This window comes from Strongylocentrotus purpuratus, unplaced genomic scaffold (assembly GCF_000002235.5).
Source record: "Strongylocentrotus purpuratus isolate Spur 01 unplaced genomic scaffold, Spur_5.0 spur5_scaffold_5, whole genome shotgun sequence".
NCBI classification, from domain to species: domain Eukaryota; kingdom Metazoa; phylum Echinodermata; class Echinoidea; order Camarodonta; family Strongylocentrotidae; genus Strongylocentrotus; species Strongylocentrotus purpuratus.
The window spans coordinates 34,532,347-34,558,319 of NW_022145611.1; the positions used below are offsets into that span (position 1 = coordinate 34,532,347).

At 35.8% G+C, this 25,973-nt stretch overlaps 1 protein-coding gene across 1 annotated transcript; it reads left to right on the forward strand.

Moving 5' to 3' along the window:
* Positions 1-291: 291 nt before the first annotated feature.
* Positions 292-25,298, forward strand: LOC585742 (acetyl-coenzyme A synthetase 2-like, mitochondrial). Its single transcript, XM_030998992.1, has 15 exons — positions 292-853; positions 11,212-11,308; positions 13,994-14,140; positions 15,304-15,356; positions 16,425-16,600; positions 17,799-17,951; positions 20,212-20,359; positions 21,114-21,251; positions 21,668-21,760; positions 22,156-22,265; positions 22,823-22,949; positions 23,300-23,427; positions 23,802-23,865; positions 24,407-24,528; positions 25,110-25,298. The coding sequence occupies exons 1-15, from the start codon at positions 433-435 to the stop codon at positions 25,272-25,274; spliced, it is 2,142 nt and encodes a 713-aa protein (XP_030854852.1). The 5' UTR covers positions 292-432; the 3' UTR covers positions 25,275-25,298.
* Positions 25,299-25,973: the final 675 nt, after the last annotated feature.

A 25,973-nucleotide genomic window follows, 5' to 3' on the forward strand; every position in this document is an offset into this window, starting at 1 on the left:
ATGAGTAAGTGAGTGAGAGATATCGAGAGAGAATGGGAACACGTGCCTCCCCCCCCCCCCCCCCCCCCGATGGCCCAATGCGTGCACTTTCTTGCGATTCGGGAGGGGGTACGTCTCGTTTGAACTTTGGAGCTTGTATGTTTCGCTGCTCGAACATGGCTCCCTTGCCAGAGATGAAGATGCGTTATTAGCATCCATGTGTTACAAAATACGGCATACGAGCGCGCGCCCCTAAATTATGATACCGTCTCACCCACCGTACCCACGCACCGTACCCAGGCCAGTGCAGTACGCTTGCCAGGTACGGTAAATAAACGTTACGCGCGCGAAATTCATTCGTTGTTGTTGTACCATCTCAACTATCGAAACAGACTATATTTACAATATTGAAGACTTGATCTGTACTACATCGGAGATCCAGCATATTTTAACATGGCAGCGTTATACAGATTAAGCTTGAAACGGTTGAATCAGTTTGGGAATGCCGTAAATTCATTCACAAACACTGCCAATCGGAGCTCCAACGCCTTTTGTTTCCAGCGGAACGGAGGGAGTCCCAGCCGCCTGACCACTCGGGGAGCTGAGGTAAGATCGTTCCGCTGTACAGCAGTGGGGCGTGCCATGCAAGTTTCATCAACCAACATCCCAGAGCTGAACGATTTTGAAGCACTTGGGTATTCATTTAACTCGCATGAAGAACTGTATAAATTTTCACTCAATGAACCTGAAATTTTCTGGGGAACACTAGCAAGAAATAGGTTGCGATGGTACAGAAAGTTTGATGAAGTGATGGACTGCAATCTTCAAGAGGGCAAAATTGCCTGGTTTCAAGGAGGCAAAATAAATGTATCAGGTAAATATGTAATGTAGGCATATACCAGTCTATTATAGGCTAATTTTTTGTAAACAAATCAAAAGATGTGAGGAATTTAATCTTGGAGGCTTTGGATTTAGAGAAGATGTTTTTTTTAGTAATGAATGACGGCTCTGATAATCTGGAGTGGTATTTTGAAAACAATGTTATATTTTATGTTAGTAAAACAATGTTAATTTTACTAAAAATTCAAAATTAGGACAAGTCATTGGTTAATGTCTGCGCAAAGCTGGCTGTGCTCGCGTAAAGTTAACTTAAAAATCTGGGCATGCACCAATGGTAAGCGTTTGTTCTGTGCAATTTGAGTTGTTGTGACAATTAGCATCATTTCCTAACATACAATATAATTGTTTTCGAAATACGGCACCTGATTATACCTTAGTATGTAAACTAGAAATCAAAGGACATGTAATTACAAACATGACACAACTACGCATACACTCATTTGACATCTTGTAATTGATTGAGATTGAAAATACAGTCAAACTTGTCTATTTAGGCCACCTTAGGGGCACAGAGAAAGTGGCCACTGTAGACAGGTGGCCCTTGTACATGTACATTGTAAGTTGTAGGCAGGTCCAACAACACACATTTTCAATTTTCGGGTAGGACACCATACTGTACATTGCCACTATAGATTGGTGGCCACTGCACTGAGACAGGTTTTACTGTGTACTTGCATTAGAGGTAGTGTATCCCTTTTGCAGCCAACATCAAATTATGTAGAACTTTGCAGGAACTATGAATATGTCATGTTCCTGTACAGTATGTCCTGTCTGTGAACTCTGAACGTTAGCAGTGTCCTACTCCTAGTATTTACATTATGCAAGGAAACCCGTTTACTTTATAGACTTCACCGTCAGACACTATTGAGTGATTGACTGACTTCTTTTTTCTTTGGTAATACCATGCAAAAAAATTAGCTGTAAAGGGTAAATGAGCATTTGCCTGCATGTACATCAATAACCCACTTCTAATTGTAATGGCCAAAATTAAGCTGATTGAATCTTTGTGCAGCACAAATAAAAAGGATGTAGCTCCACAGAATGATACCTGTGTTTGCTGTATACCGAGTACCTCTAAGTACACTGTACTAGTCATTATCAATGCATAGTAGTCAACTATATCTACATTGTACACGCTTGTTCATAGCTTTTACCATTGATTGAAAATTCTTGATATTTGCATGAGAGAGAGAGAGAGAGAGAGAGTATGTGTATGTGTGTGTGAGAGAGAGAGATGAACAAACACAGATCTGAAATGTTATATTGACATACATGTACATGTAATGTAGGCTACACAAATGATTAACTGAATGATGATGCACTTTTGACCTTTTGTTATCACATTTGACACCATATGTTTTACTAATCTGTGTTTTCTGTACAGAAAATGACATTTTAAATTATCACATCATTTTCTTAGGTCATGTACATGTTCATGTACATAGGAAACAGGAGTACAGTATGAATTCCATGGTTGCATACTGGGTAGCTCAAAAAGCCCTTTGATGCAATTACATTTTTTTTACAATGTAATTATGTTTACAGATTCCATTTTATGTTTGCTTGTACTTTGTAACACTTTATTTCTGCAAAGAGAGAAAGAAAGAGAGAGAGAAAGAGGAAAAAGATAATCGTGATAAGTGTAGTATTGATGTTGCAGTGTGTGCATGATACATTGTAGATACACCTTGTCATTAAGGTTTAAGTCTCAAGATGAATTCTTATTCTTCTGAATGGTCATCTAATATCGGATCCCTGTCTGGCTAAACATGTGAAGAATTGTTGTTGTTGTTTTACGTTTACCTTATTTTTATTTTTGTAATTAACTTACAGAACAAGTTTTGGTGTAATACTTGTTTTGGGAAAAAAATAAACTATATGATTTTTTTTTCACTTATTAGTTTACTTAACACTTAATTAAAGAGATTTAACAAAAGAGTCATTATTCAAAGCAGGTTGATAACTTTACATGTATATCCAAGAAGATCCCGGGTTTTAACTTCATAGATTAATAATGCACTGTCCCAATACCAAAGTGCATTATATTCATCTATTGTCTAGCTGACAAGAATATCAATTTCATGCCACTCCTCATATCTTTTGATTTATCAGACAGTCTAGACACTTAAGGATTTAAGATATGATTAAACCATGGGGGACTGGGGGCCCACTTTGGTTGAAACAATATCTATGTAAACAATCTTGAGTTATGGTTATCAATCAAAACAAGATTGCAAGTTCATGTACTGTACATGTACATTTCATCTGCTTAATGTTGATTGTACACTGACACAGTGACATGAGATGTTCAGGTGCAGCTCCAAAGGAAATTGTACTTGGGTATTTATTGCCAAAGAGTGAGACTAGAATATAGATAATGTATATTTGGTTATTTCTTTCATTGATGAGTTCTAGTCTTCTAGATCATGTTTTGAATCCAATATAGGGAAACATGGAAACAGATTTGTGTGTGTTTGGTTGTCACTATACAGTATACACTGTACAGTACATGTTTTCAGAGGAAAGTACTGTTCTTTTGTTACAGACTCCACAGCATTACCATGGGAAGAGATATCTACCTGGTGGTGTATGCAAAAAATTGTCTTGTTCAGTTTACACTTTTTATGGACTTCTAGCAAATTCTAAATGAGTATACTTGTGCATGAAGTCCAATCATTTTAAATGAATGTACATACACTGCATGGATTAAAAAAAAAATATTACAGGAAGGACAAGTTGAGGAAGATGGAGATCCCTGAATCTGTATTTTGGTCATAATACATGGACATTGAGTAGGTTAAATGGGAGACCTGTCTCCAACAGCGGCCTGGGGCCACCAAACTGCCCATGCCAGATTAAAAAATAAAAAATAAAAGATGTGATTGCCCATGTTGAACAGCGTAAAAACAATTTTGATCAAATACATGTGATACACCTGTACATGGAAGATTTGCTTAATTTTTCTTTTAACACGATTTGTAGAGTTTGTGAATATAAAAACAGAGACTTAGAGAGTATTAGAAAGAGGGGAGAGATCTGCAGAGAGAATGAGAGATACACACTTGGAAATATAAAATTAAATTGAGATAGAGAGAGAGAGAGAGAGAGAGATACTTAAGTTGTATTGTACACTATAAAAGAACATTTGAGAAGGTATTGGTGCAGTAACAAAAAGTTTAAAAGTTTTCATTCAAAGGACAAATTCAGGCTTGATAGATTTGCAGGATACAGCTTTACCGGTACTACCACAGAGGATAGTTCTCCAGTACCCTTTTCACATCTATTTTTCTTAACCCCGGACTATCCTTAACCCCATACTATCCTTAACCCCATACTATTTTTTTTGCTGTTCACATCTATTTTCTTAACCCCGGACTATGTGCTTAGCCGGGGTTAAGAAATTTCTCGCGATTCACACTACGTTCGCCTTAGCCCCGGACTATTCGATAGCTCATGAATATTAATGCTTTTGCTACCGCGCATGCGTAACGTGAACTGCATGCATGCGTAACGTGAACTGCATGCATAGCGCGCGATAAATGCAAATTCACGACCACACGACCACGCTGTCTGTGATTGGCTGTTGCTTAGCCCCGCTTCTCCTTAGCCCGGTTCGGATTCACACTACGCAGCTTAGCACCACAATTGCCCGGCTAACCCCGCAATTGCCCGGCTAACCCTGCTATTTTGCAGGGCCAGATAGTCCCGTACTATTTGTGGGGTTAGCCCACTTTGGCAAAACGTAATGCGAACAGAAAGCTGGCTAAAATTACCCCGGGTAATTGGTGGGGCTAAGGAAGGAATTGGTGGGGCTAAGAGCCCCCTTAGCCCCACCTATTTCCCGGGGTTAAGCAATATTTGGTAGATGTGAAAAGGGTACAGTAGAATTTATAAAATTATATATATTTTAAGATTTATTAATGCTAGACGTGAAGACTCTAAGGTCAACATTTCTGCCTTGACTGTACATGATTCTGATCTAGTGACCTACATTGTACACGTGTACAGCGGAATGTCTTCCCTAGTAGATGTATCGAGAGAAAAAAATCAGGAACATATTCAACAAATTGATGTGCCTACTATTACATGTACATGTTTGTACTTTGGCTTAGGTACCAATACTTTGTTTATTGTGACACTACAACTTAAAGATAGAGATTTAAAGGGCAATCCAACATTTTTAATGAGTTTATTTGTGCGAGAGCAGAAAACTGAGGGCAAGAAAATGGCGAAAGTTTGAATAAATTGGAGCAAAAATTAATGTTTGAAATATGAGATCACTAAATCTATGCAAATCTCAAATCAGCAATTTTGGTAAGGGGATTGAGATGTATTCCTGTTTGCCTAAATTCTATAATATCTAGTTCTCCGATTTTCTCTACTCGAAATATATAATGGATCATGATCAATTATATATTTTGAGTAGTGTCTCAAGGGAGAAGCTTGTTATATACATGTACCGGTACATGTAGGTCTTCCAAAATATAAATGATCACTGCTGAATTGCACATTTTGAAAATTATATATTTTAGTCTTTTTGTGTGTTTTGGCCAAATAGAAGAGCTGTCAGATACTTACAATTCAGCTGATTTGAAAATGCATATCCTGTGTATAATTAAATATTATGTTATATTTACTTATGTTTGTCTGATTCCATTGAAACTTCACCAGTCTGCTTCTCTGGTTTTACTGCTTTCTGTTTTAGAATTGATTTTAACAGTTCAATTTCCCTTTAAAAAGATTGCTTCTAAACTTCTTGTGTTTAAAAAAAAAAGGAAATCACATGTAGCCCTTCAAAGGAAATTGGGTAGAGTTGAGGCCGACTATTAAAAAAACAAAGACCTACATTTGTGTAGTATTTTGGCTTTTGAGACAAATCAGACAGATGACAGGAAGTTTAATGATGTTTTGAAATTCAATATCACTGCATACTGTTTTTTTGCACTAGTAGTAGTACATCACTGACTGCTAATAAGTGACAGTACCGGTAGTATGTTGTATAGCTGCTAAAGCACAATGTACAGTATTTGGCATAGTTTTGAACAGCATTAATCAGGGATACATACAGATATGTTACTGGCTTGACAAATTGTGAAAATGTGAAAACCTGCTTTAAATAATCCTGGGAAAGTAACTATAGTATATGATTTCCTGTACATAGTAGAAGCAAAACTTTACAAGTCTGCATGGTTTTATCATATCGACTACACACATGTAGAGTACTGTATGTTACAGGAATAATATGTAGATGTAGATGTACATATTTAAAGTCTTTAGACACTCTAGTACTTTAAATTCTCCTTACATGGTTCAAATCATGCTACCATAACTTGATGTGCATGTACAGTACCTAACATTAAATGATACTCCAGATTATAAATTACAAGTAATTAAGTCAGATATTTATTTCTCATACAACACTGTATCTCTTACAAGTACATGTAAGGTACATTTAATCTGTCTGTACTGAATGTGCTTTCAGCCTGACAATGTTATTCCCATGTTGCATACATGTGTCTTACTACAATTTATGTTCAAGGCAATCCTGAGGTATATCATGAGAGTATGGGGAAAGGCTCAAAGCCAAGGGTCACGTACATGTACAGGATACGTGTAGTGTAAGGCATTTTCCCCTCTCTTCCAGGCAACTTCACAAGCTGTAACAGGAGAACATGAATCACTGGTTCTGACTTTATGTTGCTGCACCGCTGCAAAAACTATTTCAACTACACGCGCAAAGGACGTGCACAAATTCACTGAGCTCTGTGCTATAGGAGACAGAAATGTGAAGCTTATTATACTTTACGTTGTCATGAAAGACCCCCACGCTTTTGCCATGTCACGTCTGAACGAGCCCTTACTATTGTACAAAATGCTGTATAATATTTGTAACAATATTAACCATGATTATAATGAAAATGATAGTGTGCATGTTCACATTTTTTACGAGCATTTACCTGAGCAATTATGTCTAACGGTAGCTATCTAAACAGACATAGGCTACAAGATGGTCTCAATCATGCTTCACTGGTCATGAAATATAATCGGGTTTGGACTTAGGAGTGGATTCATCAGACCAAAGGAATATGGTTAAACCATTGGCTTTTAAATACTTGACATGTAACACTACAGTACATATGTACTCTGTACATGTACATGTACGGTGTAAAGTACCGGTATAGTTGTATACACGTAGGTACTAAAAGATTACCCAGCAGTACCTCCTCTCAAAGTACTTGAATGGTTCCCTCTGATATTGAACTATAAACTTCTGTATAAACAGTTTTCAAGTTTATTATAGACCTTCTTTATATGCTCAGAGACATTAATGTGTTAACTTTTTCCATTTTACATTCATGTATATGGCACCCTGAGATAATGTGGTCAAGGTGATACATATTACACACTTGGGAAGGAAATTAGCTTGTGAACTCTGTACTATGTAAACATGATTGGAGTTGTAAATACATACATGTAGATACTTTGGTGTCATGTAAAGTTTACTTTGCCGCTAAATAGAAGTCTCATATATGAAAAGTCATGGATTTCCTAGTAGATTTACATTCTCAAGCAACGTCAGACTTTGATTTTTGTTCCCCTTCATTTTCTCAATAACATCAGGAGTACATTAGTACATTAAGTAATAGCAGCAGTATGTCACATGGGCCAATGATTTAATTAAGTACAATTCTGTCATTTTCTACCTTAAATACGAAAGAGGCGCATACATGTACATGTATATCTATATTCCAATGATAGTAGTACATTGATAAATAAAGCTGATTTGAAACTGAACTTGACATACATATTCTACATAGCTTGGTGTATGTGACATACAGTACACACAGGGTATTCTACCATAGCTTGAACCCAATAAATATCGGGCTGAGCCTGAGATCATTAAAATGAGGGAAGTCTTCATTTGCAATACCACCTCCGATGAATATGTATACTCTGATTTTTCAGCATGAATGTAAAGCAGCACAAGTACCGTAATGGTAATAATGAAACCTATCATTTAGCATAAGATCAAGTCAAAACTACATCTTTTATTCTTCTCTAACACTTATTTAAAATACATGTATCCAGAGTGCCTGTATTAGTCCAGGTGCATATATACTAAATTTTTAAAGGGCTGACTCACATTATCAACATTTTCAATATTAACTGGAAAAAATATGTTTACTATGATATGTGTTCAATTTTGTTACGATATACACATGTGATTTCATTATACTAAAGCTCAGTCCTGCAAATTTAATTTTATATTTTTTCTAATAAAAGTTTGATTTACTTCTGGCTATTCCTATATTGCATCACACATGTAGTATTACATTTATTTTGTATAGGTTATATTTTTTATCTGTAAAATGAAGATGCATCAGTTTGTAGTGGTAGTAAAACTAGCAATAATGTTGTATATTTCTCAATAAAAAAACACCTTAACAATTCAATTCAATTAAGATAGTCTGAGCTGCAACAACTGTGGTATATAGTCAAATTGAAGAAATGAATTAGTAGACATTGAATATCTCACAAATAATTAAACATTGAATAAATGAAAACAAATAAACATTAAATATAATATTAATTTCTTTATTAAAAATATTTTTTTGAATTTAGTACTACATGTATAAGACAAACAAGAGAGGAAGAATTATCACCAAATCATGGATGTAGCATTTATTTAAAATTATTGCTCTGACATACCAATAAAGAGCTGTGTGTGTGGGGGGGGGGGGGAGAAAGAATTGAGAACCCCTGCCCATAACATGTTTGGATATATCACTTTCTTGAAGGTAGTTAAGCTCCTCCAAACATAATCATCATCATCAAGAGCAACAGGTACAACGAAAGAACAGAACAAAATGCCCTTTAATGAATAACGAAAAAAATAAGTGTTGGCTTCCATTAAAACTCACCCATTTCACTTTATTTGTATCCCCATGACCATTAGCAAGTCATTTTGGCCAAGTTGGAAAATTCTTTAGAAACTCTGCTTGATATAAATAATCCATTTCACTTGAAGTGCTTACAGTTATGGCACAGAGTCCTTGTTTGAACAAGGGTCCGCATGTGAGAATGGATAAAAACCAGTGCAAGAGTGAACCATGATATGTCTTTCTAGACGTCATGTTAGAGATACATGTATAGGCAGGGGGAAGTCCTCTTTCTCTCTTGAAACTGAGGAGTGGAATACCATGCTTGATTGCTCTCCAGACTGAACAAAGCAAATTGCATTGTTTGAGGGACACACCCACAATTCAAACCAACCAGCGCTATTCAGTTTAGGAATCAGTGCTCTCCACTTTTTTATTTTTTTAATCTGTCTCTCCGTCAGTCCTTTTTGCTTTTCTGTTTCTTTGCATGTCATTTGCTCTATTTGTTTTGCTGGGATGGGCCCAAAGTAACTACGTAAATCATTCTTTTATATGAGGTGTTGACCAAATATAATGGGTAGTTTTTAAGAAAAACAAAATACTTCCTCTTGGATGAACATATTTACAATATATATGACAAAGGGAGAGTCTCGTGTCAACTCTTTATTATTTTCATTGTTTTTTAAAAATTCTTTCTTGGGGGGGGGGGGGTAAAATTTGCAAAAGCTAAAAATTCTATCATAAAATAATTCTTATAATTTAAGGATCATATTATATGTCCATGTAATTTCCTGTTGAGCCTTTTCTGTATAATATTTTTAAAATACTAGTTTTGTAAGATTTAATTAGTAAATTGTGAATTGATGAGAAATTTCTTTGGGCATTTAAAATTATAACTTACAGTCAAAACATTATGTCAAAACATTTTTCTGTAGTAAAAAACACACAAATAAAACAGCATAAGTATGAAATATTATATTTGACATTTTAGGAAGCCAAATTTGATTTTGTTATTGTTATTTACTATGTCAGGGATACCCTGTGATCCATAATAAATAATTAATTCATAGAGTATACAGGTAACTTTATCATCAGGGAGAGGTTTTACCATACATGATTAGACTGGTCTACAAGTGTTTCATTATCAAGATATGAGAATGGTATGGACTGAGCTATTTCACTTTATAAAATAAGCCCCTAAAAGGACCATTCACCCCCCCCCCCCCCTACAAAAAAAGAAGACAGAAATGCCGAAATGGAATTAACTCTGAGAAAAGCACTGCACATTTATACAGTGCGTCCCAGAAAAAACGAAACCGAGAAGTATCGATGTTTTATCATAACTTAATCACAACTATAATTAATGAATGATGCATATTTGAAAAGCTTAGAGTCTCCTCTTTCATGTGATGCTACTCAGATGATGCATATTTCACGCATGAGTGATTAAAAGCAATTTGAAGGAAGTAAACCAAAAAGACATTTGGCGGGCGGTATCTGAATTTCGAAGAAAAATTCACATTTCTAGAAAGTTGAGTTTCTGCCCTTTCATATGACACCTTTATCAGGAAAAATGAGCGAGGAATGACAAAGTTCTGTTTGTTTAAAGTAGTGCTTTCATTTCCATAATTTTATTAAACGAATTCGTTTTCACTGGCAGCCCGCCGTATCAATAAACGAAATTAACAAAAGACTTAACTCCGTTTCGTTGACAATCAGCCGTAGACGAGAGTCTTCATGCACGGCTGATTGTCAACGAAACGGAGTTAAGTCTTTTGTCAAATCTGCTTTGACATTTTGCTGCTTTGTAATTTTTGCTACGGCAGGCACCCACTTTAAACAAACAGAACTTTGTTATTCCTCGCTCATTTTTCCTGATTGAGGTGTCATATGAAAGGGCAGAAACTCAACTTTCTAGAAATGTGAATTTTTCTTCGAAATTCAGATACCGCCCGCCAAATGTCTTTTTGGTTTCCTTCCTTTAAATTGCTTTTAATCACTCATGCGTGAAATATGCATCATCTGAGTAGCATCAACTGAAAGAGGAGACTCTAAGCTTTCCAAATATGTATCATTCATTAATCATGGTTGTGATTAAGTTATGATAAAACATCGATACTTCTCGGTTTCGTTTTTTCTGGGACGCACTGTATAGTGTAAGCGCATGTGGTGAGCGTGTGAACTACATTTACATACATGTACATGTAGTTTACTCTGTTCTTCTCAAGTGGTTTTTACCTAAGTTCAATTATGTACATTGTATGTACATTGTAGTGCATTCAAATGTGCAATACCTCTTAGCAAAAGCAATGTCTGTAAAAAAATGTTTTGAAGTTAATATACCAATATGGACCATAAACAGACAGGGCAAATTATTTCTGGTTCTAAGTCCCCTGTAACTTTGATAATCCATCATATACATATCTGTTTTTTTCTTCTATTCCTTGTTTAGTGAACTGTATTGACCGTCACAAGGAGGCTTCCCCCGATCGGGTAGCCTTGATATGGGAGAAAGATGAGCCTAATCAGGAGGAGAGGATCACCTACAAGTAAGTCTCCTCATGTCTTCCGCACTACTACTGCAGCAATATGTGCCAATAGTTTCACAGATGCCAAGGACACAGATATTTTCATGAGTTGTTCTATATAAACACAGGCTACTTTTTAAGTGTGAAATACATGTACATGGGGTACATAAACATTGTCAGCTCATTTTTGTGTTTTGTACGTTCACGACCCTGCAGCATTTCTCAAAGTTTGCCAGAATAGAACACTTTTGTGAATACCAGCTACAATAACAGAATTACATGTATATTGAATGAGGCACATGTAGCTTTTTTGTTCATCTCTATGGATGTCATATGATTTTGGTATACCATATACTCAGTGATACACATTTCATTTTTGGGGAATTATTTATGCCCTTTTGGAAATACCAGTGTATACAACAACAGAACTACAGTAAACATGAAGCTTATATGTTGGATGTCATGTGACTTTGGTATATTTATATCCCGTAATACATATTTCCACAGACTCCTGCCCATTCACCGGATTTATTGAATAGGTTATTGGATGCTAGTAATAAGAGCCACATCATGAATTTACATGTATACTTTCAAGTGATTCTACATTGTAAAATACATTTTGTTCACAAAAGTGAGAAGCGAGAAAAAATGAATGGTAACAGTTGCTTAGACAATCTGTTATATTCTTTTCTTTCTTAGAGTAATTCCACTGGAGTTTGAATAGAATGACTATAGTTTTGTCCTTAATAATAAATATTTATTAATTTTTTCAGTGACGTTATTTTCTTACATTTTAATAACAGATTACTACATAATGCAATTGATTTCATGGTCTTGCCTAATTTTTTTCTTCTTTTCTATTAAATTCAAGGCATTTTATTCACTCATTGTAGCCAAAGGCTAAATTACAAATGAATTTACAAAATTCAAAACATTAAAAACATCATACAAATTAGGAAGAATCATACATAATATTATAGAAATACATATAAATACAAATGAAAGGAACTATACATATATGTATAATGATAACATCTTACAAATATTGCTTACAAACAAAAACAATTTTGGAATTAAAATTTAAATATCATCCACTTTCCATCAAAATTTAAAGGCTTATATAAAGTAACTTGAGTGGTATCTGATTGTAAGAATAATAATAAATGATTATTTTTCATTAAGTTTAATTAAAGGAGTCTAGAAATATGAGTTTTCTATTAAATATACAGATAAAGGTATAATCAAAAGGAAGTAAGAAACAAACATGTCATATAAAATTGATCTGAGGAATAAACATGAAATCATTCAAGTTGTTCCTTGATGTCTACTATAACATCTGATCTGGTGCGAACTAAAATGAAGTGCAGTGCAATGAAAACTGAAATAATGTTCACTTTTACAGAGCTAGTCAGAGGGGCAACCTTCATACATATGTAGGTGCACACACAAATCTAAATGTCAAATAGTACTTTTAATGAAGAGTTTTTGTATTGATTCAGGACCATTATGAAAACAATTGTGATGCACATACATGTAGTTTGCTGATAAGCCTATCAGGCTATCAAATATTTACTGTATTAGAGAAGAAAAAAAAATGTTTTCTTCCAAATTGTTAGAAATGAACTTTACAATAACTTACCGCTGTTTCAAAGAAACTGATTACTGTTCAGTCTCTGCACTGTATTGTTCTGCTTGCACTCCCATGTCTTCACTTCTAACAACAGGATAGCAACATGCTATATCATTCCATGTGGCTTCTAAGCAGTCACGTTTCCCCCTTGCTCCTGGTTGAATAATAGTTTGCCTGAATTCAACCCCTCACACTACTCGTTCCTAATTCTATCAGTTCTCAATGTGCATTCCGACAGTATGGAAAACATCTTTTATGGTGTGTGCTTTGCTCAGAACCTCTTTTGAATGAACAAAAAATGAAAAATTGCCCAATAGCTGGTGGTCTATTATTCAGAATATGAGGTTCAGTAAGCATGCACAAATCATCAAACCACAACTTCACATTGGAACTTCCAAAAGGCTTCCAAATACCCGACTTGTATGCTGCCTAAATTGAAAAGGCAAAATCTCTGGCCTGCTACCCCACCAAGTACATTTGTCATGCTTCATTGATGTTATGTTATGCTCAAAATTCTTGATAAAGTGTTTGTGCACATGTATATCACACTGTAGATATGCTCATATCAAACGATTGTCGATATGTCCACATGATTATTGTATATTGTACATAAATACGTACCTTAAGATGAAACCCTGAAAAGTATTGAAATTAAACATACGAAATATTGAAGACAAATTCTATTTTAATCCATTTAGACACTATTTCAATAAAATTAATATGATGTCAGTACAACATGATTTTTTTTCCACCAAACAGACAAAATCAAAAAGTTTCATGAGTATACAGAAAACATATTTGAGTACCGGTAAAAGTTTCGTATTTACAAGAAAGGTATTAACAAGAAATTACTTTCTATTTTTATATTGTTATAACCATTTGAAATGGCATGTGGTACATATACATTTGTAGATATCATTCCAAGGCATGCTTGTGTAAAATAGACATTCGCTACTAGTAAAACTGTGACTGAACTGAATATGTATATTATGTTTTATGTAATACAATCAATATAAATTAAGATTAGAAAAGTATTTACATCTGATATTTGCATAATTATATTTCTCTCTTTACAGGCAACTGTATGAGATGACCAATCAACTTGCCAACTCACTACGTCGTCAAGGTGTAAAGCGAGGTGATCGAGTCGCTATCTACATGCCTGTTTCTCCTCATACAGTAGCTGCTATGTTAGCATGTGCAAGGATTGGGGCCATTCACAGGTAGATTAGAAACATATAGAGCAGGGCATCATATCATGAAACTGGCATTTATAAGTAGAGTTTACCAACATCCTATTGAAACTAGTGCTGTTAGCGAACTTGTACTTACATGTGTGAATGACGGTTTTGTCCAGGGTTCCACTTTTTTTTTTAAAGGGATCCTGGTGGAAAATTTGAAGGCCTCTGTGTATGACCCTCCCCCCCCCCCCTCCCCTGTTTAAATTTTAGATTTTAGGGGTAACCTACATGTATATACGTAAGTGTTGATCCCTGCATAAAGCCTTTTTGTTTCTATTTCAGTTTTCTCATATTTTTCATTTCTGATATTTATTTTCTATCGTTAGAAATGCCAATTTTTATGCTTTCATCTGTTTCAAAGAATCCATAAGTTTGTCTTGGATTGATTTATGATTTATTATTTGATTGTTTTTCTTTTTCAATACAGGTGTAAATTGAGGAACTTGAAAAATCACTTCCTTTTCTATTCAACACAATCCAAAAATTGAATTTAGAAGCATTTTTAAAATCATCTTTGTCATAATGCAATTTTGAAATTAAACTTGTTTTATTGGCATACCTTGCCATCTATATTCCCTTCCTAAATTAAAGTTAGGGATAATTGGTTCTTGTAGCAGTGTACACTTTACTTTCAATTTTCAATTCTGATCTTACATTATAGCTACAAATGTATACTAAGGGCCATCATGATGTAGACTACATGTAACATCCAGGGGCCGTATTCTGAATCAATGTTATCTTGTATGTTCCGCAGATTTTTCTTTGAACTTTACACAAGTGCACCCAGATTTGTGCAGACATTAACCATTGACTTGTCCTAAGTTTGATTTGTTATGTCAATCAATGTTGTTTAGCTAACATTAAAGATAATATCATGTTTAAGAACACCACCCTAACCTTCTTTCATTTCTCACAAGTAGAGCTCATAGCACAGTTTTCTGTTTGTTATATATATAACCTTGATGAATTATGTGAATTCTTTGAAAATGTCATGAAGCAAGACAATAGGAAAATAGTCAATATTTTTTAATATTCTCTCTCTCTCTCCCTCTCTCTCTCTGTGTCTCTCTCTGTCTCTGTCTCTGTCTCTCTTTCTCTCTCTCTCTCTTTCTCTCTCTTTCTCTCTCTTTCTCTCTCTCCTACAGTGTTGTTTTTGCAGGGTTCAGTGCTGAAGCCTTGGCTAGCAGAATCATTGATGGTAAGAATTTAAGCACAAACAGGACAACCATTTCAGACACTCTTTTGGACACAAAGAAATCAGTCTACCAAAAGTATGATAATGCGACAAAACAAACTGGCCTTGAAATTAGTACACAAGCTTAATTCAATTGAATTCAGAAAAATAAATGCGAGTAGAACGAAAAAGAGAACTAATCTGAGGTATTGATGGTAAAGGGTGCATGGTTGATGGTTAACACTATGCAGCGTATACAACCAACCGCATTTGGTTTGGAAGCAGCAGCACAATTTATACAAACTATATTTGTCATCTTTAATTCTATTAAAGGTAAAGACCAGTATTGGAAACGCCCCAATTTCAAAAAATGAAATGCAAGCTCTTATTACCAATCATGTGAAGGAATATGTTTTGAATAATACATGATGATAAAAATGTTGATGGGAAACCGCCTACTAATTGATATATTTGGTAAATTAGTGTATCTCTTGCCTGTTGAGAGATACAAATGCACGTGTCATGCACGTGTGTGTAGTCCCATATACATCTTTCTGTGTACAGTGATTCTAACTTTATGAAGACTTGGCCAAATTTCTTATCATTTTGATGATTCCAGAACCTTGCAGTACATCTATGCTAGATGATCAACCTTTTCTGATCGATTTCACAATGTTTCTTTCACAATGCAATCGCATTTAAGGGTCGATTTTGCATTTTTACTCCTCAATTGCATTGTTAATAGTTGTTTCTCTTATCTTCTCCTCATTTCTAGTGGAGTTATAGTACAAAGCAATGTTTCATTCTACCTTTCAAATTAAATTAATATACTGAATTAAACCAGGCCTATAGTTGCCATGGTTCTTAAAAACAATAGCTCCATGATTAATTTCCAACATTTACTGAATTCCAGACTTCAACCATGGACCAAACACTACACCTAACTCTAACTCATGAACCTAATCTAAATTAAAGCCCATTCACAACTCCAATCATTTAGTTTTTATCAAGTTGAGGCCCAGAACAAATGTCTGGTCACCCAATGAGCCCCACATCAAACCAAGACTTCAAAATCCTTTGGTTTTTATCCAGCTGGTGTAGAGACTGTTATGACCACTGACCAGGCTGTGAGAGGAGGAAAGGTCATCGGTCTGAAGGCTACTGTAGACAAAGCCATGGAGCAGTGTCCGAAGGTCAAGCGAGTCTTTGTGTCCAAGAGGACTGGAGCTGACATCCCCATGTATGATAGAGATATACCCATGGAGGAGGTGAGATGTGAAGGAGACCACTCTAGGGGGGCGTTTCACAAAGCCTTTTTTTCAATGACAAATGACCAAAATCAGTGACAAATCTGCTAATAACCAAACAGAAGCAAGGATCTCAGTAGCTTATAACAAAAACTGTCATTTGTCACTGATGAAAATTTTTGTGAAATGCCCCCCCCCCCCCCCCAAGAGAGAAAAAGAAAAAGAAAGTAGAGGGATGTCATGAATCCTATCCTACATATCGTTAGATTTTAAATGAGCTTGATACTCCTACTACTGTATTATCATCATTTCATCTTTCTTTACAATTTGATTACTAATATGTGGTTTTCATGTTATTGAAATTGAGTATGATATAACACTGTTTTCAAAGTAATTGCAAGTACTTACAAAAGATGTTTCTACATACGCGTTGTAGTCTTCAAATATATATATATAAAAATGCCAACATGATCTGATGGCTTTAATTTTGTATATTTATTGTTATATTTATGCAATCATAGGAGAAAAAACAAACTGTTTTACAGTCCTCAATTATTCACAGTAGGTTTCTTTTTGTAAGTTTCTGAAGCCCACTGCCTTTTGTTCAGATGTCATAACAGTTTGTGAACTTGTATATTTAAAGCTACTATGTCCCATTTGCAGGCCAAAAAAATGAAAAAATTAAATTCCAACTGCATTTGAAAGATAATACTAATTTAGAACTTCCCTAAAAAAGGTGGGGCTTGAAAATGTCTTCAAGTGGGAAAATAACGACTATTAGTTGACAAATCGACTTTAGGGCTATAGAGCCCAAAAGTAATAGTCTTGATTTTCAGACAATTGTACCGAATGGTCATACGTTTTATGCTGCACAAAGATTCAATCAGTTTAATCTTGGCCATCACAAGAAGTGGGTTATTGATGTAGACAAATGCTCATGTACCCTTTACAACTCTTTTCATGTATGTTATTACCAAAGAAGAAAAAAGCCAGTCAGTCACCTAATAGTGTCTGACAGTGAAGTCTAGCAAGTAAACGGGTCTCCTTGCATAATTTGAATATGAGGACACTGCTAACGTTTAAATTTCACAGATAGGACATACATGACATATTCATAATTCCTGCAAAGTTCTACATAATTTGAGGTTGGCTGCAAAAGGGACATAGTACCTTTAATGAGTCATCTGTTATCACATTTGGTTCTTGTTATATCTTTCAGGCTATGGCACAAGAATCAACAGAATGTGAACCAGAAGTGTTGGACAGTGAGGATCTTCTCTTCATGCTTTATACCTCAGGGTCTACAGGGTCTCCTAAAGGTCTCGCTCATTCACAAGCTGGTTACCTTCTCTATGCCAGTCTAACTCACAAGGTACAATGTAGATACAAAGACCAAGATCTACTAAAGGTCTCTCCCATTCTCAAGCTGGTTACCTTCTCTATGCCAGTCTAACTCACAAGGTACAATGTAGATACATGTATAAAGAGCAAGGTCTCCTTAAGGTCTCGCTCATTCACAAGCTGGTTACCTTCTCTATGCCAGTCTAACTCACAAGGTACAATGTAGATACAAAGACCAAGATCTACTAAAGGTCTCTCCCATTCTCAAGCTGGTTACCTTCTCTATGCCAGTCTAACTCACAAAGTACAATGTAGATACAAAGACCAAGATCTACTAAAGGTCTCGCTCATTCTCAAGCTGGTTACCTTCTCTATGCCAGTCTAACTCACAAGGTACAATGTAGATACAAAGACCAAGATCTACTAAAGGTCTCGCTCATTCTCAAGCTGGTTACCTTCTCTATGCCAGTCTAACTCACAAGGTACAATGTAGATACAAAGACCAAGATCTACTAAAGGTCTCTCCCATTCTCAAGCTGGTTACCTTCTCTATGCCAGTCTAACTCACAAGGTACAATGTAGATACATGTATAAAGAGCAAGGTCTCCTTAAGGTCTCGCTCATTCACAAGCTGGTTACCTTCTCTATGCCAGTCTAACTCACAAGGTACAATGTAGATACAAAGACCAAGATCTACTAAAGGTCTCTCCCATTCTCAAGCTGGTTACCTTCTCTATGCCAGTCTAACTCACAAAGTACAATGTAGATACAAAGACCAAGATCTACTAAAGGTCTCGCTCATTCTCAAGCTGGTTACCTTCTCTATGCCAGTCTAACTCACAAGGTACAATGTAGATACAAAGACCAAGATCTACTAAAGGTCTCGCTCATTCTCAAGCTGGTTACCTTCTCTATGCCAGTCTAACTCACAAGGTACAATGTAGATACAAAGACCAAGTTCTACTAAAGGTCTCGCCCATTCTCAAGCCGGTTACCTTCTCTATGCCAGTCTAACTCACAAGGTACAATGTAGATACAAAGACCAAGATCTACTAAAGGTCTCTCCCATTCTCAAGCTGTTTACCTTCTCTATGCCAGTCTAACTCACAAGGTACAATGTAAAAATCAAGATCTCCTAAAGGTCTCGCTCATTCTCAAGCTGGTTACCTTCTCTATGCCAGTCTAACTCACAAGGTACAATGTAAAGATCAAGATCTACTAAAGGTCTCTCCCATTCTCAAACTTGATGATATATTCTCTAGATTTCTAATTGTTTAATTCTTTGAAAAACTGCCATATACAATGTCATTGCTGCATTCTTGCACAGGCATATGCCACAATATCTAATGATGATGGTAATATTTTGTATTCATTCAGCATTTAATAATGCATCCACAGTGTATTAAACGATTTTCGTATACATTAGTCTGACTATAATACACTCTTAATACCTGCAGTGTGATATTGTTCAATTCATTAGGTCTACTGTGGCAAAATCCGTCTCGGATGCACATGCATGATATCATTTCAAAGATTAAACCATTTTCCTTTATAGTGGCTTTTATTATAAACTGAGCTGGGAAGAGATTCTTTTCATTGAAAACCTGATTGTGCTCCATTTGTGACCTGTGAACTGTGATTGATTACTGGTTTTTGTGTCCTACATGTTCTATTTAGTATGTGCAGTCTCCCATAGGGGTAAGGGGAATACGTGATTGAAAACAGGAACTAGTACAGATAATAACCCGTTTTCTATGGGTGCAAGTCTAGGAGAATAAGAGGAAGTTAATGTCAAAGGTTTGACTTTGATGTTTTTGCCACGTGTAATGCAGCATAGTTAATACCTAGACATGAAATCTTATTAAAGCAAAGCTACATTTGAAAAGGAATGAAAATAATTGTTAAAAATGCATGTTATGGCCTCTAGAATTTTTTGAAATATAATACTAGTAAGCACAGGCTGTAAAGATATCCTTATTTTCTTAAAATCTATATATTGTATATAAATCAGTATATCAGTCTATTTCAACTAACTTTTCGTCTCCTTTGAGTCCCTCCCTCTTTCTTCCCCCCCCCCTTCCCCTTTGAACAATCTCTCTCTTTCTTTCTCTCTCTCTCCCTCTCTGTATATATATATATACATATCTGTTTGTCTTTCTCTCTCTCTCTGTCTCTCTCTCTCTTATTCTTTTGGTAGGATTTGTCTTCTGTTTTTCACATGTATCATTCTCTCTTTTCATGTTGACTGTATCTTTTCCCTTACACTTTGTTATGCTCTATTTGTTCCCTAGTTTGTATTTGACTATCAGCCTGGTGATGTCTATGCGTGTGTTGCAGATGTAGGCTGGATTACTGGACACAGCTATGTCGTATATGGTCCTCTCAGTAATGGCGCCACAACCGTGTTGTTTGAAAGCATTCCCACCTACCCTGATCCAGGTACCTGATCCTAGTAACATACATTTTTAAGCCACAGCCTCCATATAATTTCAACATTTGAAGTTTTTAAAAAGTTGTCATGTGATGCTGAAGTTTTATGCTAAAGTTCATCTCATTCCAATTCTGCCAAGTGCCCGGACATTTTTTCCCTATTTCCTCCACATTCCAATATTTAAAAAAAAGAAAAGATGTAGTTTTAATTAGTTTTATCTAGAATATGCATACACGATGGTACATGTATTGAAAGGGAATTTATATAAAGCTTTAAACACGTTACAAGAGTCCTATCTCGCACCCCTGGGCAACGTGTCTAACACGGCCGGTTGAAGCAACCACTCCGAAGATCAAGATTTTAAATTAATCTTGATCTAAGGAGACACGAACGAACGAACACCCCTATAATCCGTTCTCTTGCTTAATGTGGGAAATCTTGCATAGTCATAAGCATTGACAAGTTTGTGCATTTGTAGATAAATACAATTGGCAAAGAAAAATCGTTTCTATGCCTGTGTCAAACTCCATTTCACATAATATGATGATTTGCAATGTAAAGTGCCACAAATAAGAATGAAACATAAGGTTCCATATTGCATACACCCCCCTCAAAATAAATGAAAGAAAGAAATAAAGAAGGAAAGAAACAAACAAATGTGTATTCAACGTTTCGATGCCCACAAACATTTCAATGTAGGAGGTCAAATCAAAACTTAGTGTAACCCTGTAAATGTTTTTGTTTTTGTTTTCCTTTTTGCAGGAAGATATTGGGAGATGGTAGAGAGGCTAAAGATCAACCAGATTTATGTAGCCCCTACAGCCGTGAGGTTGCTACTCAAATCAGGAGACTCTTATGTGACAAAGTATGACAGATCTACATTGAGAACACTGGGATGTGGTAAGATTTTTGTTTGTTTCTTCTTCATAATTGTTCATTCTTTGTGAGGTGATGAAAAGGACACTAATATCTAGATCAGTTATGTAGCTGGAATTTGTTGATTTTTTAGTTTTTATAATGATGAGGAAGCAATAATAAATGGCATCACATAGGGTTGTTAATGAGAAATGAGTAATGATGGAGAAGCACATTATTATGACAAATGAAATTAAGAAAGACTACTGAAGACATCAGTGATGATGTTAGTTATATCAATGATAATTAATGTTGATTGTATGTTCAAGAAGAATATATTCATGTAATGATGATTAATATTTGTACAAGATGGTATTATTATGAAATCAGTAGATATGGGGGCATGAAGATGGTATGAATTCAGGAAAATCAAAAATCCATCTTCTTTTTTTTGTCTGAAGTTGGTGAGCCACTGAACCACGAGGCATGGGATTGGTACAACAATGTTGTTGGAGAAGGACGTTGCTCACTAGCTGATACATGGTGGCAGACAGGTTCGTTTCCTGCAACATTTTGTCGGATGAGAGGCTGAAGGGCATGAACTCAATGTACAAGTATTTATGCATACTGGGTCTCGGCAGTTGATTTGTTCATATCTTGTGAGAAGCTGGCGTTTCACTGATTTGAAGCAATGTGTTAATATTGTATGTACGTAGTCTATTGCTCTATAATGAACTCACACAAAGAGACATACTATTTTTATTTTATTTTTTTAATTTTTTTTGGGGGAGGGGAGTTTTCTTGTGGCTTTGCAGTCTTTATAGTTTTTTTTAATGGGTAAAACAGATTAACCTTTGATTACTTTTGGAAACATATTATTCCAATCATAAGAATGCTATACACAATTTATAAATCTGTATATGTAAGTACATATTCTATTATTATACAGAAACCGGTGGTATATGTATCACGCCACGCCCATCTGCTCCCAATGCTGAAATAACAGGTGGTCCTATGCGCCCCTTCTTTGGAATCGAACCCGCTCTCCTTGATGAAAAGGTACTTGAATAGGTTATCCTTTACTTAACAATTCATTAGTATGATCTCTTCTTTGGTGATCTATCAAACATACTTCCCAGAATTGCTCATCGATTTGCTTCCAGTTAAACATATTAATCCTTCTGTGTTCATATTTTTTAGATTATTAGATTCTTACTCTGTGATACAATCGATACAAATCAGGAGATGAAATTTGTATGCCTTTTGTCTGTATGAAGTATACACATGTTCTTGAATTCTCCTGTTCATGTCATGCAACTTCTTAAAAAATAATCTACCGTAAGTATCCTGATTATCTTGTATAAAAACATTTCCTCTCTTAACCAAAGCAATGAAGAATATCACTTTCTGAAATGTTATGAAGATAGATTTATTTGTCAAGGCAAGTTAGTATGGGTAAGATTGTCAAAATCCAGAAAAAGCTGGCCAAAAAGCATAGCTTATTTGATTCTAAAGTGAATTAGGGTGTAATTACTCTCCAAAGCTTCCTATAATCATTCCAATCCAATTATAATCCTCATTTGACGAATCTATATTCATACATGTCATTTCTACAGTGTCGGGAAGTCACAGTGAACAATGAGCCTGGCGCCCTCTGCATCCGGAAACCATGGCCAGGAATAGCAAGAACCATATATGGCAATCACAAACGCTACCTGGAGACGTACCTGAGTCCGTACCCAGGTGAGTTCAATAAAGGGTCATATCAGGTCATGTCGGGTCATTATAGAGTCATATTAGGCTACAAAGAACCATGGCCAGGGATAGCAAGAACAGTTTATGACAACCATGAGCGTTACCTGGAGACATATCTAAGCCCATACCCGGGTGTGCTCAGTATGTGTCATATCGGGTCATGTTGGGTCATGTCATGTCATATACCATGGCCTAGTAAAGCAAGAACAATATATGGCAATGGTCGGTATGTGAACCCCATACCTTGTGTGTTCCACAGTTTTATCTCCTATCTACTAGACCACACCTCTACAATTCCTGTTCCAATTGCTAACTTATTGTTCCTACCCTTTCTCCAGGATTCTATTTCTCTGGTGATGGTGCAGTCCGAGACGATAAAGGTTACTACCACATCACAGGTAGAATGGATGATGTCATCAATGTCACAGGTCATCGTCTAGGAACAGCAGAGGTCGAGGATGCTATGGTGAGGTCCTTTCATTAACAATTTAAATAGATCAAGGTAATATTTTCTCAAGAAAGTGTTATGTCAGAAATTATTAATTACTTGGGTCCAAATATCTATTGATGCTAACTGTTCTCCAATATGATTATGCTTATTCTTGTAATTGCGAATTTTCGATACACATGATTTCATGACTCCATTTAAAACTTTACTGTATTACTTCAAATGTTTATATTTCCATATTAGATGAATTGCTTAATGTGTTGATAGTAATGGTTTGATTGTGCAAAAACATCCAGAACATCAGGTTCTTCCATTTAATACTAAAGACTTGTATACATATATTTTGTTATGATGAATGACAGTCAGTTATATACCTTTGTTCTTCTTTCTAGGATGAGCATCCTGCCGTAGCGGAGACAGCTGTAGTGGGCTACCCGCATGACATTAAAGGAGAAGGTAAGAATGACAATGTAAACAATCATCAAGCACCTGAGGACTAGGAGATCAGTGAAAGTCACTCAGAAGTACAGTTCCCTTCCAGCATACTCTCTTTTCATTTCTTATTCGGGACTTTGAATTGGAATAGTTTCTCTCCTGTTCTTGTGCCGCTTTTATGATCCAGTAATAACCTGATGAGAGTTAATCTAATTTATATGTGTTATGCAACCCAAACATTTGGAATAGACAAATTTTCAAATTAATCCCAAATCATAAACTACTCCTCCTGAAAGAAAATCATATTTCTTTATATTAATATTTGCATTGTATTCAGTGTAAGAAGTAGAGTGTATTCATGTAGACTTTCATTCTTGATGATATGAATATGACATTCTCAGTGTTGGGGGAATGAATATTTTGCTTTAGTTATAGCATTCTGTCTCAAAACTGCTTGTCATATGCCAAGAGCGAGAAGAACTTAAGCATATCTCACGTTGGATGGAGTCAAAGTCCTGGTACTCAACATTATAGAGTATTCTTGAAACTTGACCATTTACAGGTGTGTATGCATATGTGACTCTGAAGGATGATGTGACAGAAAGCGAAGGAGATATCATCAAGGAATTAAAGGCTCTAGTCAGACAGAAGATCGCTGCTTATGCTGTTCCTGATATCATCCAGGTAAGAACTTATTGATATGGTCGCAAAGGACTTTCAAGAAATCCACTCTTGGGTTATAACGGTAGCCTAATCCCCTATTGAAGTGGGTGAGCCTTAAAGTCACTTCCACTATAATCAAGACTAACTTGCTATAAATAAGATATTTGAAATGGCCCTTTTAGTGGAGCTTTTGCAAGTCTTCGAAATGACATTTACATAACTTATATACAGATCAGACAATGGTAGATGCTCAGGTCGTGTCCATGGTTTTGAAAGTGTCAAGCTTATAATGTTAACATATTGCTTACCGGAAGCAGAAGGATCCTGTATTAGTCCTAAGGGAATCTGAGAATCCAGGAGTCAATGAGTTAAACCTTTTTAGGCTGAACTCATCACCATCCTAAAGATGTTTCAAACTGGGGGCATACATGACACACTGGTTTGTTCTGGTTTTTCTAAACGGTGTCATCTTTATTATCCTGCATTTATTGTTACATTAAGTGGTTTGCTGATATCATTCTGTTGATTTGTTCCTTGACCAGATCTGTCAATTTCTAGGCTTTTAAAGTTCAATGCATCTCAATATTTAAATCTCTTTATAGATCACTCCAGGACTACCGAAGACACGCTCTGGTAAGATCATGCGACGTGTCCTCAGGAAGGTGTCAGCTGATCAGAGCGATGAACTAGGAGACGTGTCCACCTTGGCTGATCCTTCCATCGTAGAGATCATCGTAAAGAACCATGATAAAGTGGCCAAGAAATAGAGTTGCCTAGCTGAGAATTTGAAGTGTTTTTAATACTTTAAGCATCAACAATTGATGTGGTGCCCTCTGTGGTTTGAGGCAACACTTGGTCTTGGATTTTGCAAAGTGCACAGTAACCATGGTGACAGTATCTTGTTTGCTGAGAGCCAGAAGGGCCTTAGTTCATGTCCTTTTCCACAAAATTAACACCTTTTTGGCTCTCAACAAATGATATTGGTTTGCTCTATGTTCTGGCAAAGCATAGCAAAAATGTAAGGTTTTGTGCATCATTCTCTGATTAGCACATCCCTTTACTTACCAGAACCTGTGGGTGTTTGAACAGGATCTTAACTGAACTATCAATACACAAAGTGGTTACCTAATGTATGTTTCTGCTTAACGAAAGCCAGTGCCAAAATGTGAGCAGTCTAGAAAACTGTTTGATATGTGTAACTCCCTCCTCACCTCCGAATTGAGAACTCCTACTCACAGTTCAAGTCTCTGTTAAAAAAGTTTCTGTTCTCAACATATTAGTTTGTTTAATGATGTCTTACATTGTACTACCCTTATATAACTTTTATTACTGTAATATGCTTTGTATTATATTATTCTATTATTGCAAATTATGTCCTGAAATATGTTAAACTTTAACTTATATGTATTTTACTTTCTTTCTTGAATTACTTGATGGTCGTATGCCCACAATTATACAATTTTCAC